Genomic DNA, 19,300 nt, shown 5'->3' with positions numbered 1-19,300 from the left:
CTCTCCAGCCATTCTCCTTCACTCCTCTTCCTTACCATTCCACCCTTCTGTCGGAAGAAGGGGCCACTGGTTCCAAATGGTAGCACACCTAAAACCTGAAACTTCCTGGCAGATTAAAACTGTGTGCCGGACCGAGACTCGAACTCAGGACCTTTGCCTATCGCGGGAAAGTGCTCAACCAACTGAGCTACCCAAGCACGACTCGCGCCCCGTCCTCACAGCTTTACTTCTGCCAGTACCTCGTCTCCTACCTTCCAAACTTAACAGAAGCTCTCCTGCGAACCTTGCATATTCTGGAAATACCTAAAACCTGTTTTTATATGTGTGTTCTCATGCCACCACTTGGTGAGTAACTAAGACTAGTTTTCGTTTCCAACACCAAAATATGGAAACTATTATTCCTTCTGGCAACACATTTGGTAGATGAAAAAATTAAGGAAACGAAAATTTAACAAATAGCAAAAAGTGCTAGTAACTGTGCTAAAGTATTCTACAAAAAGCTGTTTTTAGTTTTCTAACACATTCACACCATCAACTACACTGAAACTTCCAGCCAGAGTAAAGCTGCAGTCTAGATCACCATCAGAAGCCGCATCACTGTCGTATGCAGAAAATGTTCTTACAAACTGAGCTATCAAGGCATACCTCATAGCCTGTGAATCAGCTCCAAGCTGTCAATGTGTGTCTCTTATGTCCTAATTTTCTCAGTATTTATCAGCCTTATTGCGCTGGTGGAACACAGTTCAGAGAAAGGTAAAAGTTCAGCCTATATCGCTAATTAACTTACCTGACTTAAATAAGAAGTGCATTTTTCGAAAAGGTCTGCTTTGCTAAAAACTGTCCAATCGTCAACTTCGGTTCCGCTACACTGGTTCAAAATTTCGTAAGTATCAAGACGCAGAAGCACGCTGTTAACTTCCGAAAGGAGTAATTCGACATCTGATGTTAAAGTCTGAAACAAAAACATTACCAATCATATGTGCAATTTCATTCATCCATTTGCTAACAGTTGAATTCATCATTTTTATCCAAGAGCCTAAAAAAGTAATTTCTGAACATTTAATCAAGTTTCAAGCAATATTTATTGCAATAATTACAATGAACTATCTATATCTACATCTAGAAGATTATTCTGCAATTCACAATTAAGTGCCTGGTGGAGGGCTCATCGAACACCATTAAGCTACTGCTCTACCGTTCCACTCCTAAACAGCATGCAGAAGAAATGAACAATTAAATCATCCCGTGCGAGTTCCAGTTTCTCTTATTTTATTATGATGATCATTTCTCTCTATGTAGGGGGAACCAAAAAAACATTTTCACACTCTGAGGGGAAAGTTTCTGATTGAAATTTCGTGAGAAGGTCCTGCCGCCACAAAAAATGCCTTTGTTTTAGTGATGGCCACGCCAATTCGTGTATTATATCTGTGGCACTCTCTCCCGTATTTTGTGACAATACAAAATGAGCTACCCTTCTTTGAAGTTTTTCAATGTCCTTCATCAGTCCAATCTGATACGGATCCCACATTGCACAGAAATACTCCAGAACAGGGCGGACAAATTTAGTGTAAGCAGTCTCTTTACTAAACCTGTTACATTCTCTAAGTGTTCTGCTGATACATATCAGTCTTTGGTTTGCTTTCCCCACAATATTGCTATGTACTTGTTCCAATTTAAGTTATTCGCAATTGTAATCCCTAAGTATTCAGTTGAGTTTACAGCCTTTAGATTGTGCGATTTATCATGTAACTTCACTGCTCACGTGAGTGACTTCACACTTTTCTTGATTTAGAGTAAATTGCCACTTTTTGCACCATACAGATATCTTGTCTTAATCACTTTGCAACTCATTTTGCTCATCTGATGACATCACATGACAGTAAATAACAGCATCATCTGCAAACAATCTAGGGCTGCTCAGATTGCCTCCTAAATCATTTATGTATACCAGGAACAATAGAGGACGTATAACACTTCCTTGGCAAATGCCAGATATAACTACTGTTTCACTCGATGACTTTCTATCAGTTATTACAAAGTGTGACCTTTCTGACAGTAAATCACAAACCCCAACGACACCCCACAGGCTCGCAATTAAATTATAAGTCACTTTTGAGGAACTATTTTTTTTCCAAATGTGTGTATTTAACAGATCCAAATAGCGATGGACACAAGCCTGTCAAGTGAAAACAAGCACAAGTTTAAACTTTGCACCTGTCCAAATTTTGTAATAAATATAGCCAGTCACTGTTACACAGAAAATGGAGCTTATCGAGTGTGTCAATAAAATATTCTGTCGCTCTGTGTAGAGAAAAGGAAAAATGATTAACAATTAAATTTATTAAGGACATTCCCCTTGCAGAATGAATTGTTTCTTGCCATTCCACAACTGTTTCCATATTTTTAACAGCACTCGAGGAGTTTCAGCAAACTGAAAATGTGACATGTTATTTTCAATCTACGGCTATGAACTGTGCAAGAAAAATTGCAAAGGGCAGTGGGATACAAATATAATTTGCTATTTTCTGATACGTCAAAAATGCTTGATAAATCTTGAATATTATGAAAATGGGATTTTATTAGCTTGGTTTCACGGTCTTTAGCACCCATGCTAAGATAATGAGAATATAATCTTACTCCAGGGCAAATACACAAAGCTGCTATGTCAAAACCTAACCAACACTCCATCCAGTAGTCAGCAGTTCTGCACAGTAAAATGAATACCCCTAGCTGCATACAGGCTTGATATACATCAACAGGGACAGTTGAAAATGTGTGCCCCATCTGGGACTCGAACCCGGGATATCCTGCTTACGTGGCAGACGTTCTATCCATCTGAGCCACCAAGGACACAGAGGATAGTGCGACTGCGGGGACTTATCTCTGGCACGCCTCTCATGAGACCCACATTCCCAACTTGTCCCGCACTATATTCATAGTGCCCCTGACCATTATACTCATTACTTGCGGCTTCCATCTTCTTCTGTGCAGATGCACAAACAGTGCCCGAACTCTTACGAGAATCAGCAAAAAGCCACGTGTAATGAGTATAATGGGCAGGGGCACAATAAGTTCATGCCAGGCCTCGCCGACCGATATCGATACCTCTCCTCAGTGCAGCACGCCATGAAGAAAGGGTTGCCATTCCCCAAGAAACCTTCCAGCACCTGACTGAACATATGCCTGCGAGAGTGGAAACTGTCATCAAAGCTAAGGGTGGGCCAACACTATACTGAATACCAGCATTACCGATGGAGGGCGCAACGAACTTTTAAGTCATTTTTAGCCAGGTGTCCAGATACCTTTGATCACACAGTGTATATATAAAGTATCAAAATTCCTTCTTAAGCTGCAAGAGAACCACATGAACTTCAAAATCTGACACTGCTAATAATTGTTTGTCTTAGCACTGATCTACTTCATTTGGAAGTCCTATTTTTACACTACGTAATGAGTGTTTTCCTTTGCATACTAGTCACTTCAAAATGCTGTAGAACTGTAACATGTCATCTTGTGACCTTCCACTGACAATGTGGATCATGGCAGGGGTATGTGCCAGTCAGTTGTATAGTATCAGCATAGTAAAATGTCCTTAAATTTATAGATCACAGTCCAGAGGATTAACAGCAATCTAGTGATACAATTGGGTTAAAATAAAAGTATAGATCACAATAATATTTTATTACTGGCCAGTAGCTACTTCATGTAGGAGTCATCTTCAGACAATGAACACCTAAGAACAAGAGTAGCAGAGTTACAGGAAGTTTGCCACTGAGAGCCATCAGCAGCAGCCGGATGGGTAAATGCTGTATCATTACTTAATTATACTTTGGTCTGACGCCATTCTCATCAAACTTTCTTTAACTCCACCATTCTTCTTTTTACAACATTACATCATAAATCAATAAAACATTATTCTGATCTTGACTGTTATTTAAACCATACTAAGAAGTGGTGACAGAAGTGACTGGATGGCAGAAAGGAGCTATGGTGTTTGGACGTGCATATCACCACACCATGAATGAATTTGCCTCATATATCCACCATGTCTACAAAGAATGGTGTACAAGTCACGGCCAAACATGGGATAATAGCATTGGTCATAAATGATCCTGCGCCGAGAGATAAGCGTCAACCTCATAATAACAATCAGTTTCATACCTGCTAGAAATTGTAGCTGTCATTGAATGCAACTCCATCTCAAACAGTTTCCCAGCAAACACTGTTATGGGAACTTCATGCAATGGACATTTGGAATCGAGTACCTCAAGGAAGGCTATTGTTCTTGGCAGTACATAAATTTGCACAGCAGCATGCCAAATACAAACTGGACAACAGCAGACTGGAGGTGTGTCACAATTTTGGTTCTTCAGAAATGATGCAAGTCTCTGCGTACACCGACACCCCAGTAAGATTTGTAATCTGCAGAATGTGGAGGGCGAAGTTCCGGCTGGAGGTTGTTCTGCAATGTTTTCTAGTTGTATTTTATACCATGACTTGGGCCCATTGATTCAGGTTACAGTGATCCTGAACCAGGATGATTATGCCAACAACCTGTATGACTAGGTGTTGCTCTCTCCTCAACATCTTCATCTTCATAATGAACATACAGTGGATACTCATCTCCCAAGATGATAGCCATGTTCACAGGGTTATGCACACACACTCTTTTTAAAATTTTAAATAGTATCACTCTTAGTGAAAGACCCTCAAATCACAGTCTTTGTAGACTGATGACATATTTTGTGATAATTTAACTACTTGTCTGCAAGCTAATCATCATTAATTTGTGCTGCGAGAATAAATGTGCTTCAATTGAAAATTAACTCTGATGGTGTCAACTTGAATATGTACAACCAAGCACCTAGCAGTTCATTTACTGGACATGAAATGAAGTATGGTCCGTAATTTCACACGTGGCAAACTCATTCGCTCCCATGGAAGCAAGTATACTGGTTTTTCCAGCACTTTTCACTGTACATTTACCTAACAGTGACTAACACGTTCATATAACCACATTGCCTTTCCTGAAGCATTTGTTGTATTAAATGTTACTGGTACTTTCCACTATATTCATCATTCTCTGCGCCAGAAAAACAATTGACTTCAGAAGAGTAACAGAATTTCCTTCTCACTTCTTGATGTGTAATACAGGACATTAATGTCTTTCAGTATCAAGTGCCCACTTTTGTGCATGGCCAGATGGTTCGCCCGCACACAGTCGTTAACACTCATGATTAGGGCCCAGATTTTAAGACATGTCATATTTTTATCATGAACTTTAGGATGAATTTTACAACAACTTGTGTACAAATCCAGGTATTGTATTTTTATTGCGCATATGAAGTCATATTCACATATTCAATAACACGTCACATTTCAGGCAACTTTTGCCATAATAAGGTCATATTTCAGCCAACTTTTGCCAAAAATGCATTATTTGTCATACCTTTATGGATGCAAGAATAAAACAATAAAATGTTGCTCACATGGCAATTTTTCAGATGGTATTATCACAAATTAACAACAATTATGACAAAGCTTTATTTATCGGGAATGTAGTTGACAAGCAGCACAACACACTAGTTGGTTCGCTGATGTAAGATACTGCTGCATAGAATCGACAAAATGCTCTCAAAGCCGAAAGGCTCCTTCCAATTCAATAAACGTTGCACATGTTGTCATGCTACTAAGTTTGAATACAAACTCTGTCTGGTTCAACTTCCCGAAAGCAAACTTCTCCATCAGCATGAAGTTGCAAGGTATTGTTTGCGAGTTTGGAGGTAAGTTCTTCAGCACTGACGGGGAAATATTATTTTGTAAACTGTGTGAAGTTAAAGTTGGTGCATAAAAGCGCTTTAATATGCAACAACACAGTAATACCACCAATCACAGGAGCTGTGTGAAGAGAAGTGCTGAAAATGACAGCAGACAAATGCTATTATTTGAGCAGACAGGCCCATCTTCTACCATGCAGTCATTCAACGACTCGTGCAAGATAATTTTGTCTGGCAACATCCCATTTGAGAAGCTGAAGAATTCACACTTTAGAAAGTTCTTGGAGAAGAACAACACACATCCAGTTCCAGATGAATCTGCACTGAGAAAGAACCATCTGTGCGCTAAGAAGAGCAACTAATCATAAATTAGTGCTACTGACCAAAAGGTTTAGCTGCCCACAGATGAAACTACCAATGTGTGCAGACATTATGTAGCCAATGTTGGTGGCATTCTAAAAGTTGACAGGTTTGCTACATGTAAAGCCCTCAAGAGTAAACAACTCGACAACTGCCACTCTGTTTGACAACTCTATGAGGCTACTGAGCCTGGATGGTGTGAACAGATACAACATTTTGCTGCTAGTAACAGATAGTGCTTCATAAGTAGCTACAGCAGTGAAGGGGCTTCAGATTCCCTACACCAGTATGGTGTACCTCGCTTGCCTTGCACACGTGTTAAAAGAGTTGCAGACTAAGTGCGATTAAATTATCCTGATGTGGACAAATTATTTCCCTGTGGCAAGAAAATCGAATCTCTGCTACAGGCACAGAAAATCAAGGATCAGGCACCTCCACTACCCGTCCCTCCCTCTGCCCTCTGCTTGTTATAAGCGACAGTGTTAATCCAAGAACCCCATTGTGTAACTACTGCACCACTATACCAAAACAAAAACAATCTTTTGCGAGGTTGATAGAAACAAATCAAGTGCTACTAAAACTGCTACAGAGGACTTTACGTTTACATTGTCTGCAAACTTGGCATACATTAACACCAACTTTACATTGGTTGGTTGTTTTGGGGAAGGAGACCAGACAGCAAGGTCTTCGGCTTAGGGAAGGACGGGGAAGGAAGTTGGCCGTGCCCTTTCCATTGTTATCAAAAGCCATCACATAACTGGAAGCTGAATAACACCCTAAATGTTGTACAATATGTGCAAAGAATTACGCTCTAACTCCCTGAATGCTTGGTGCTCCACAGCTTATAACTATTTGTTAAAGGACATATTGCAAACACCACGAGCTGCATTTAAAATGTTCAACAGTCAAACAGACTAATATTAGGGCGTAGACTCCACTGTCAGTGGCATCTGACACAGAGACCAGTCAGGTAGAGTGATCATGTGTGTGTCAGTAGTGTTTGTGTGAATGTGTGTGTGTGGGGTCTCATTCCAATAAGGCCTTTTTGGCAAAAGCTTAGATGTTTGGCAGTCTTTCTGTTGTGCCTGTCTGTGTCTCAACGTCTCCGTTATATGGTGAGTAGTAACCTATCCTTTTCGTAACATTGTCTATGTTAATACAATAGGATATGAAATTTGCCGTACCTCACAGGTCGTCAAGTATGCTACTGCTGTCAACTCAAACAGTGGCATTTCTTGGTCACATTGGACATTACTGCCATAATACCAACACGAGACTGACAAATATGCCAAACAGCCTACATTACATATCTCTTGTTATTCCTGACACACACATTGAAATAAGTGAAAATACCATGCTTGAGAGATGGTGGTGGTGAGCCCCTGTGGGACCACACTGCTGAGGTCGTTGGTCCCTAGGCTTACACACTACTTAAACTAACTTACACTAAGGACAACACAGACACCCATGCCCGACGGAGGACTCAAACCTCTGACAGGGGAGCCGCACAAACCGCGGCAAGGCGTCTCAGACCACACAGCTACCCTGCACGGCGCCATGCTTGGACTATTAGTATGTAAGGGTAGAATATATAAAGTATAAAAGCGTAGAATATATAAAGTATTAAAGCGTAGAATATATATAAATAGATAAAAATTTATGTTAACAGTCACTAAAAACATAATGATAACATGTCCGTAATGCAAAATGTGTATCTACCAAATAACGAGTTTATCAATTTGGACTTGGATTAATAGTGATCCAACATGTCAAGTTAGTCAATTTTATGCGCAGGAGACAGAGTGAACTCCAAATTCAATTAAAACACTGACTACATTTTTAATGAAAAAGAGTTATGGAATAAGATGTCTATACAGAATTTTAACAGTGTTCAAACTGAATAAGTTCAGTTCAGAGTCCCCTCCATCTCCTGCATATAAAATTGACTAATGTGATATGACATGTTGGATCATCATTAGACCCAAGTTTTAACTGACAGCCTAATTTTATGGCACAAACAGATTTTATATTATAGCCATCTTACTCCATATGTTTGAAACACAGTTGACCTCCCTTCAGTTACTTAATGAATATTATTTAGCAGCTTTATGATATTTAGAATAAAAACATACTATACGTAATTCCACAGATCAATTGTTCTAGTAGTATACATACATTGGTTTCCACTCCAAAAGAAAGAACCAGCCAAAAACTCACATTTGCAACATAAAATCGAACAACCTACCTAAAACAGCAAGTGTTGGTCTAACAGGTTTGCATGACTTAGTTACAACACAAACCTATCTTAAGATGCTGCATTCTTGAAGTTCAGCTGCACATTCTCAACCTGTCAAACGTACCTGTCCTGATCTGTGATGCAACTGTTCTTATGCTGTATTCCCATATGTGCACCTAATTCAACCTCACACAAACACAAAATCATGCAGAAATGGGTCAGTACACCATTACACAAAGCACAAACTAAACTGGTAAAATCAAATATATCATTCAGGCGCTCTGTCTTCCAGTTAAATTGGTATACATGTGTTACAGCACTTATGCAAAGTTGACAATAGCACTCATCGGCATTCAGGGAGCTTGTGAGACAAACTAATTCCGATTAGCAGGAAAATTCAGTATAAATGAACTAGCTCCTCGAACATAATATTACAATCATATTGTTGATCTGCCATGTAAGACTTAGAAACGAATCGCCAGGATAGCTTTGGAATTCGTTAGCAGTAAGTCATACAAATTCTAAAAGACGAAATATGCTAACCCTAGACAGCCTTCAATGGCAATCTAAAGAAACACTGAGCCAGTATACAACTGGACAATTAGCTTCGTCCAACTTGCTAACATTCTATTGAATGATGACATATGACACACCATAACTATTATTCTATCTCTGTCTAAGTCTGTAGATATCGTCACCAACAAATATATGCTTTGAAATATCAATAAAAGCCGATGCAATTGTAGGTATTCAAACTTAAAAACATCAAATGAACAAATACAAATGATTTAACTAAGGTGGACTGTCATCTGACATAGGCCAAACCTCAGTCTAGTCCCAACACAGTCTACTCGATCAACAATCTCTCATCTTACTTATCTTACTGCTGCGATATGAGGCAAGCCACCTAACCAATTCCTTTTCTAGCCAAACTGTAGTGTCCGACATAGTTGCCTCTAGTGAAAACTCTTCCAGAACACCCTCTGAAATAATTCTATCTTAATTCTTATTCCTATAAAATGTTTTTTCTGGTGAACTATTTTTCTTTCCTATGTCATCCATTCCTTGGACTCTTCCACCTGCTTGTTGATAAGGGTGGCTGCCCTGTAATACTGCATCTAACTTTTAGTTTGCATCATTTATAGTCTTACATCAGCACTGCGAAAATGATCAATGCGCGCTGAAGCCCGCCATGATGGCATGGCATCCTTGGGCATTCGGCTACCTCACCAATACAACATGGTCGCCTCCTCGCTCTGCACTCTAGCTGAATTCTGATTTCAGTGTTTCACTGAAACTGAAATACCTTGTGATCTATAACTCTGATGAACACTGCAGTCTTCAGCATAAGTTTGTAAATAAATGAACACACCCTACATCTTCCATTCCAACCTCTTTCTCCAGTTACTCAGTTCTTATGCTTACAGCTACAAGCACATCAGCAATGTCAGTGACTGTGCATATCGATGACTGTACACATCACTCCCATGTCTCATCTTGTTCCCGATTCTACTGTTAGATACAAATTGTCAAAGCACAGTATTTTCACACACGCACGCACGCACGCACACACACACACACACACACACACACACACAGAGATATATATATATATATATATATATATATATATATATATATATATATATATATATATATATATATATATATATATATATTAAAAAAAACAAAGATGATGTGACTTACCAAATGAAAGTGCTGGCAGGTCGACAGACACACAAACATACACACAAAATTCAAGCTCTCGCAACAAACTGTTGCCTCATCAGGAAAGAAGGAAGGAGAGGGAAAGACGAAAGGATGTGGGTTTTAAGGGAGAGGGTAAGGAGTCATTCCAATCCCGGGAGCGGAAAGACTTACCTTAGGGGGAAAAAAGGACGGGTATACACTCGCACACACACACATATCCATCCACACATATACAGACACAAGCAGACATATTTAAAGACAAAGAGTTTGGGCAGAGATGTCAGTCGAGGCGGAAGCGCAGGGGCAAAGATGTTGTTGAATGACAGGTGAGGTATGAGTGGCAGCAACTTGAAATTAGCGGAGATTGAGGCCTGGTGGGTAACGGGAAGAGAGGATATATTGAAGAGCAAGTTCCCATCTCCGGAGTTCGGATAGGTTGGTGTTAGTGGGAAGTATCCAGATAACCCGGACAGTGTAACACTGTGCCAAGATGTGCTGGCCGTGCACCAAGGCATGTTTAGCCACAGGGTGATCCTCATTACCAACAAACACTGTCTGCCTGTGTCCATTCATGCGAATGGACAGTTTGTTGCTGGTCATTCCCACATAGAATGCGTCACAGTGTAGGCAGGTCCGTGGGTGCTTTCACACGTGGCTCTGCCTTTGATCGTGTACACCTTCCGGGTTACAGGACTGGAGTAGGTGGTGGTGGGAGGGTGCGTGGGACAGGTTTTACACCGGGGGCGGTTACAAGGGTAGGAGCCAAAGGGTAGGGAAGGTGGTTTGGGGATTTCATAGGGATGAACTAACAGGTTACGAAAGTTAGGTGGACGGCGGAAAGACACTCTTGGTGGAGTGGGGAGGATTTCATGAAGGATGGATCTCATTTCAGGGCAGGATTTGAGGAAGTCGTATCCCTGCTGGAGAGCCACATTCAGAATCTGATCCAGTACCGGAAAGTATCCTGTCACAAGTGGGGCACTTTTGTGGTTCTTCTGTGGGAGGTTCTGGGTTTGAGAGGATGAGGAAGTGGCTCTGGTTATTTGCTTCTGTACCAGGTCGGGAGGGTAGTTGCGGGATGCGAAAGCTGTTGTCAGGTTGTTGGTGTAATGCTTCAGGGATTCCGGACTGGGGCAGATTTGTTTGCCACGAAGACCTAGGCTGTAGGGAAGGGACCGTTTGCTGTGGAATGGGTGGCAGCTGTCATAATGGAGGTACTGTTGCTTGTTGGTGGGTTTGATGTGGACGGACATGTGAAGCTGGCCATTGGACAGGTGGAGGTCAACGTCAAGGAAAGTGGCATCGGATTTGGAGTAGGACCAGGTGAATCTGATGGAACCAAAGGAGTTGAGGTTGGAGAGGAAATTCTGGAGTTCTTCTTCACTGAGAGTCCAGATCATGAAGATGTCATCAATAAATCTGTACCAAACTTTGGGTTGGCACACAAACCCAGTCTCTCCCATCTACTCAGTCTCCCACTTCCAGCTCCACTCCCTCCAAAACCTCAAAATTCCAATCAACACAATCTGGCACCACAACACCCTAATTCAGTAGTTAACCTTTCCTCCAAACCTCTCTCCCAATCCGAAACCTCTGTCCTATCCAAAGGCCTCACCTTCAGCCCCACACCCAGATTCAACCAAACAGCCCTCGTCAAAGATTTACTGTCCTACACTCGTACTCTCTGCTGGAAGTATCACTTTGCCACGAAGAAAAATGATCCTAATCCTACCCCTAATGATCCAACTCCCCAAGACACTAACCAAATTGAATCCTGCCTGGAACAGTTCCGTCCTCCGTCACAGTGTGACCCACCTCCTCTTCCTCAAAATCACCCTCTCCAAACCTTCCAGGAATTTCTGACTTCCAGCCTTGCATCTCAATCCTTCTTAAAAAACCTTAATCCTACTCCCAACATCACCACTGCTGAAGCCCAGGCTATCCGTGATCTGAAGGCTGACCGGTCCATCGTCATTCTTCCGGCAGACAAGGGTTCCACGACCGTGGTACTTGATCATCGGGAGTATGTGGCTGAGGGACTGCGTCAGCTTTCAGACAACACCACATACAAAGTTTGCCAAGGTAATCCCATTCCTGAAGTCCAGGCGGAGCTTCAAGGAATCCTCAGAACCTTAGGCCCCCTACAAAACCTTTCACCTTACTCCATCAACCTCCTGACTCCACCGACACCCCGCACCCCTACCTTCTACCTTCTTCCTAAAATTCACAAACCCAATCATCCCGGACGCCCCATTGTAGCGGGTTACCAAGCCCCCACAGAACGTATCTCTGCCTACGTAGATCAACACCTTCAACCCATTACGTGCAGTCTCCCATCCTTCATCAAAGACACCAACCACTTTCTCGAACGCCTGGAATCCTTACCCAATCCGTTACCCCCAGAAACCATCCTTGTAACCATTGATGCCACTTCCTTATACACAAATATCCCGCACGTTCAGGGCCTCGCTGCGATGGAGCACTTCCTTTCACGGCGATCACCTGCCACCCTACCTAAAACCTCTTTCCTCATTACCTTAGCCAGCTTCATCCTGACCCACAACTTCTTCACTTTTGAAGGCCAGACATACCAACAATTAAAGGGAACAGCCATGGGTACCAGGATGGCCCCTTCGTACGCCAACCTATTCATGGGTCGCTTAGAGGAAGCCTTCTTGGTTACCCAGGCCTGCCAACCCAAAGTTTGGTACAGATTTATTGATGACATCTTCATGATCTGGACTCACAGTGAAGAAGAACTCCAGAATTTCCTCTCCAACGTCAACTCCTTTGGTTCCATCAGATTCACCTGGTCATACTCCAAATCCCATTCCACTTTCCTTGATGTTGACCACCTGTCCAATGGCCAGCTTCACATGTCCGTCCACATCAAACCCACCAACAAGCAACAGTACCTCCATTATGACAGCTGCCACCCATTCCACATCAAACGGTCCCTTCCCTACAGCCTAGGTCTTCGTGGCAAACAAATCTGCTCCAATCAGAGATACATCAAGTACAAAAGTATAATAAAATATGCTGTTACCAAAAAGGCCTTAATAATAAGCACGAGATCTTAATTAAGCAGACGGATTCTGGCCTACACTGCGGACTACTGGGACTGAAGCTCTGAAATGGGTGTGGAAATCAGAATGAGTGTCAACAACTTTAATAGAGATATGCACTAAACACACAGGAATGTGTGGAATTGTGCACTTGATACCGAGAGACTGTGTGTGTCCCATATTGCACACTGTGATTGGAAGAGAGATGTTATCTCTAGTTGAAGTGGGCACTACAATGTCATTTACAAGTGGGATGCCATTAATTCCTCAACAGGCAGTTGATTTTCTCATGAGAACTACGGCAGACTTTGTGGAAAGCTTGGATTTTTATAGAGAAAATTGGTGTGAACAAGTGAACAGCTAAAATTTAGTCGCTGAACAGTTCAAAGAAAAATTGAATCTCATTTCAAACAGGTACCCCACTCATACAATTATAGTCAGGGCTGACATCAATCTACCCTCGATGTGCTGGAAAAATTAAATGTTTAAAGCTGCCAGCAGGCATAAAACATCATCCAAAATCTTACTGAATGCGTCCTCAGAAAATTATTTTGAACAATTAGTTCATGAGCCCACTCGAAACGTGAATGGTTGTGAAAGCACACTTGACCTCTTGACAGCAAATAATCCTAGACAAATAGAGAGTATCATGACTGATATGGATTAGGGACCACAAGGCAGGCAGTTGCCTTGCCACTCCAATACCTGCAAACTGATTTGCAGGGCACCTACTGTAACTAAATAGTTGAGTCTGTTCCAGAAGCCAATGCTCTCACAAAAAGCAAAGATTCGGTTTTAACATTCCACTAATAACGAGGCCTTAGAATACAAGATACTATCAGGGAAGGATTAGGAAAGTAATCTGATGTGTCCTTTTCCAAGGAAACATCCCAGCATTTACCTTACGCGATTAGGCCAACGAGGGAGAATCCGAATCTAGATAGCTGGTCAGAGATTTGAACTACTGTTCCCATAAGTGTTAGACCAGTGTCCCACCACCTTTCTCTTTCTACATCTACATCATTATTCTGCAAATCACACATAAATGCTAATTCACAACCATTCAACACTCTTATAGCACACCGGAAAAATAGACACTTAAGCCTTTCCTTGCAAGTTCCAATTTCTCTTATTTTATTGTGATGATTAATTCCTCCTATGTAGATGGACATCAACTCAACATTTTCATATTTGGAGCAGAAAGCTGGTGATTGTAATCTCTTGAAAGGATCTAATTGCAGCGAAAGACACTTCTCATTTAATGGCTGCCACCCCAAATCACATATCATCTTTGTGACGCTCACTCCCCTATTTTCCAATAATACAGAATGAGCTGCCCTTCCTTGAACTTTTCCGATGCCTTAAGTCAATCCTATATGGTGTTGTTGTAGTGTGGTCTTCAGTCCAGAGACTGGTTTGATGCAGCTCTCCATGCTAATCTTCAGCATTCTTCTGTAGCACCACATTTCGAACGCTTCTATTCTCTTCTTGTCCAAACTATGTATCGTCCACGTTTCGCTTCCATACATGGCTACACTCCATACAAATACTTTCGGAAATGACTTCCTGACACTTAAATCTATACTCGATGTTAACAAATTTCTCTTTGTCAGAAACGCTTTCCTTGCCATTGCCAGTGTACATTTTATATCCCCTCTACTTCGACCATCATCAGTTATTTTGCTCCCCAAATAGCAAAACTCCTTTACTACTTTAAGCCTCTCATTTCCTAATCTAATTCCTGCAGCATCACCTGATTTAATTCGACTATATTCCATTATCCTCGTTTCGCTTCTGTTGATGTTCATCTTATATCCTCCTTTCAAGACAACTGTCCATTCCGTTCAGCTGATCTTTCCGGTCCTTTGCTGTCTCTGACAAAATTACAATGTCATCAGCAAACCTCAGGGTCAGTATTGCCTCGCGTGTTCCAACATTTCTACAGAATCCAAACTGATCTTCCCCAAGGTCGGCTTCTACCAGTTTTTCCATTCGTATGTAAAGAATTCGTGTTAGTATTTTGCAGCCGTGGCTTATTAAACTGATAGTTTGGTAATTTTCACATCTGTCAACACCTGCTTTCTTTGGGACTGGAATTATTATATTCTTCTAGAAGTCTGAGAGTATTTCGCCTTGCTCACTAGATGGTAGAGTTTTGTTAGGCCTGGCTCTCCCAAGGCTGTCATTAGTTCTAACGGGATGTCGTCTACTCCCGGGGCCTTGTTTCGACTTAGATCTTTCAGTGCTCTGTCAAACTCTTCGCGCAGTATCATATCTCCTACTTCATCTTCATCTACATTCTCTTCCATTTCCATAATATTAACCTCAAGAACATCGCCCTTGTACAGACCCTCTACATACTCATTCCACCTTTCTGCTTTCCCTTCTTTGCTTATTACTGTATTTCCATCTGAGCTCTTGATATTCATGCAAGTCATTGTCTTTTCTCCAAAGATTTCTTTAATTTTCCTGTAGGCAGTATCAGTCTTACCCCTAGTGATATGTACCTCTACATCCTTACATTTGTCCTCTAGCCATCCCTGATTAGCCATTTTGCACTTCCTGTGATCTCATTCTTGAGACATTTGTATTCTTTTTTGCCTGCTTCATTTACTGAATTTTTGTATTTTATCCTTTCATCAATTAAATTCAGTATCTCTTCTGTTACCCAAGGGTTTCTACTAGTCCTTGTCTTTTTACCTACTTGATCCTCAGTTACCTTTACCATTTCGTCTCCAAAAGCTACCCATTCTTCTTCTACTGTATTTCTTTCCCCCATTCTTGTCAATCATTCCCTAATGCTCTCTCTGAAGCGCTCTACAAGCTCTGGTTTAGTCAGTATATTCAGGTCCCATCTCCTTAAATTCCCACCTTTTCACAGTTTCTTCAGTTTTATTCTACAGTTCATAACCAATAGATTGTGGTCAGAGTCCACATCTGCCCCTGGAAATGTCTTACAACTTAAAACCTGGTTCCTAAATCTCTGTCTTACCATTATATACTGTATCTGATACCTCCTAGTATTTCCAGGATTCTTCCATGTATACAACCTTCTTTCATGATTCTTGAACCAAGTGTTAGCTATGATAAAGTTATGCTCTGTGCAAAATTCTACCAGATGGCTTCCTCTTTCATTTCTTACCCCCAATCCATTTTCACCTACTATGTTTCCTTCTCTCCCTTTTCCTACTATTGAATTCCAGTCACCCATGACTATTAAATTTTCGTCTCTTTTCACGACCTGAATAATTTCTTTTATCTCATCATACATTTCATCAATTCCTTCATCATATTTTGCAGAGCTAGTTGGCATATAAACTTGTACTGCTGTAGTAGGCGTGGGCTTCATGGCTATCTTGGTCACAATAATGCGTTCACTATGCTGTTTGTAGTAGCTTACCCGTACTCCTATTTTTTTATTCATTATTAAACCTACTCCTTCATTACCCCTATTTGACTTTGTATTTATAACCCTGTATTCACCTGACCAAAAGTCTTGTTCCTCCTGCCACCGAACTTCACTAATTCCCACTACATCTAACTTTAACCTATCCATTTCCCTCTTTAATTTTCTAACCTACTGCCCGATTAAGGGATCTGACATTCCACACTCCAATCTGAAAACGCCTGTTTTGTTTCTCCCGATAACAGTGTCCTCCTGAGTAGTCCCTGCCCAGAGATCCAAATGGGGGACTACTTTACCTCTGGAATATTTTACCCAAGAGAATGCTATCATCATTTAACCATGCAGTAAAGCTGCATGCCTTTGGGAAAAATTATGGCTGTAGTTTCCCTTTGCTTTCAGCCGTTCGCAGTACTGTTTTGATTAATGTTACAAGGCCACATCAGTCAATCATCCAGACTGTTGCCCCTGCAACTACTGAAAAGGCTGCGGCCCCTCTTCAGGAACCACACATTTCTCTGGCCTCTCAACAAATACTCCTCCGTTGTGATTGCACCTATGGTATGGCTATCTGTATCACTAAGGCACGCAAGCCTCCCCACCAACGGCAAGAGCCATCGTTCATGGGGAAGGGGGGACATTCCGTAAATTCCATGAAGTGGCTGAACTGTCAGATCTCAAGGAGGAAGTTAATACAATTAGCTCTGGGCATGAAGATTTAGAAAAACAGTGGCTCAAGTTTAGAGCAACAGCTGACCAAGCACCGAATAGATACGTAATATGTAGAACAGTTCATCTTTTATTATTCCCTGGTATGTTGTCTCTGTATAGAATTACAAGCAATATCAACTACTGCACAACAGGTGTGAAGTTACTATCATATGTAAAGCTATCAATGGCATCCAAACACTCAGGGGTGACACAGAGGAACCGAAATTGTTGGTATGAAATTAAAATCAGAAATCCTGAACACAACTTTCAAATGCACCTTTACAAATGGAGACCCAGGAGTATTGTCCCAGTTTAATTCTCACATCATTGGAAAGCTGAGTGATACAGATGTAGGTCTCATGGCATTCAGAAATAGCTTAAAAAACCAACAATGACTTAATGGAATCTCCATCACATTCTATACAGAATTTGCAACTGAAGTAGACTCTCTATTAAAAGTAATACACTGTAGATATTCTCAACAAAAAACTGTGCCCAGTGGTTGGAAGAATGCACTGGTCATATGAGTCGACAAGAAGGGTAGTGGAAGTAATTCACGTAACTACCACCCAGTATAATTGTCATTCATATGTTTTAGGATCTGGAAACATATTCTGAGCCGAAATGTCATAAATTATCTCCAACAGAATGACATCCTGCATGTCAGCCATCATGAATTCCAAGAACATCAGTGATGTGATACAACTCTCTTTTCTAACATTAAATATTGAAATTCTTGCATCAAGGCAGTAGATGCAGTATTTCTCGACCCATTATCAGACCAACTTTTATTTACGAAAGTACAATCATATGGATTATATCAAATGAAGTTTACAACTGGAATGAATATTTTTTTTCCTAATTGTGTCTGGGGGAAGTGTATTGGGACATTTACTGTTTGTGTTGTCTGGAAGATAATACAAGGGACATGTCAAAAATAATGCACAGGTTGGTATAATAACAAATTGTTTGATGCAACAACAATGAAAACTACAACAGATGTAGCTGGGAGCTTGAGGAGAAGCATGTTTTTGTTTTTTCACTTTGTACTCCAACATACAATTGCCGAGAGGTAAAAATGGACACCGAAGGGGCCTCAGGTACTGTGAAGACCAGAGGTTGTACACTAAGACCCAAATTTTATGTGGCAAGAACCCGACAAATCCACAGTGTATTAGGTAAAGCTTGTGGTGAGTATGCAGTGCACCACAGTACAGGTTCACACTGTGTTAATCATTACCATGGTGATCGTAAGAGCATGGACAAAAATCCAAGGCCCAGAATGCCAGAAACATCAACAGATGAATGAAATGTGAGAGTTGTGAGAGATGTTCTCGAAAAAGATTGCAGTACGACTTGAGAAGAATTCTCTGAAGCCCCAGGAAATCCCCCAACAGTAGTATACCATATTCTAACAATGATCTGAAGAAGACAAAAATTTGTGTGTGACTGGTCCCACATTGTGGGAATGCTGCTGAAGAGAAGCAGAAATGCCTGGACACTGCAACTTTGCTCAAACAATGATTTGACCGTGAAGGTCAAGAATTCTTGTGTCGAATTGTCACTACTGATGAAACGTGGATGAGTGACTTCCCAGTCCTGAAATCACAGTCCAAATTTCGACGTGCTCAGTCGAAGGTCAAGCAAGGAATCATCACGACAGATGAGAGTCCCATGTGGAACAAGTGTCACAGCTGTGTATCGTCTTAACTTCATGCAAAATCTGTGCAGGTAAATGTACAAAACCCAACCTCAGTTGCTTCAGGCTGGGCCATTCATTCTCCATGACATTGCTCACCTTCATATCGGCAGTGTCGTAGCCCAAAAACTGTACGAATACAGAAGATGGGAAGTACTGCCCCATCCTCCCAACAGCCTGGACACGAGTCCACAAGACTAACTTATTCCCGAAAATGGAAAAACCTGTGTGTGGAACGTCGTCATATTTCTCTGGAAAAGCTTTCTACCACCATTCCTGAGCCATTCAACAGATGAACAGAAGTGGTGTCCTGGATGAAATAACAGAACTTCTGAGACT

The 19,300-nt window shown here is 41.2% G+C and overlaps 1 protein-coding gene across 1 annotated transcript in view; it reads right to left on the bottom strand.

Annotated features, from left to right (window-relative positions):
• The window catches only part of LOC124596129, a 262,465-nt gene that overhangs the window by 164,366 nt on the left and 78,799 nt on the right, over positions 1–19,300 (bottom strand). The window contains exon 9 of the mRNA XM_047135149.1: positions 788–952. Coding sequence (XP_046991105.1) covers positions 788–952 — 165 coding nt within the window. The remainder of the gene's footprint in view (positions 1–787; positions 953–19,300) is intronic.

The sequence above is a fragment of the Schistocerca americana genome, chromosome 2, assembly GCF_021461395.2.
Source record: "Schistocerca americana isolate TAMUIC-IGC-003095 chromosome 2, iqSchAmer2.1, whole genome shotgun sequence".
NCBI lineage: Eukaryota > Metazoa > Arthropoda > Insecta > Orthoptera > Acrididae > Schistocerca > Schistocerca americana.
This window is presented reverse-complemented; position numbering and strand designations above follow the sequence as displayed.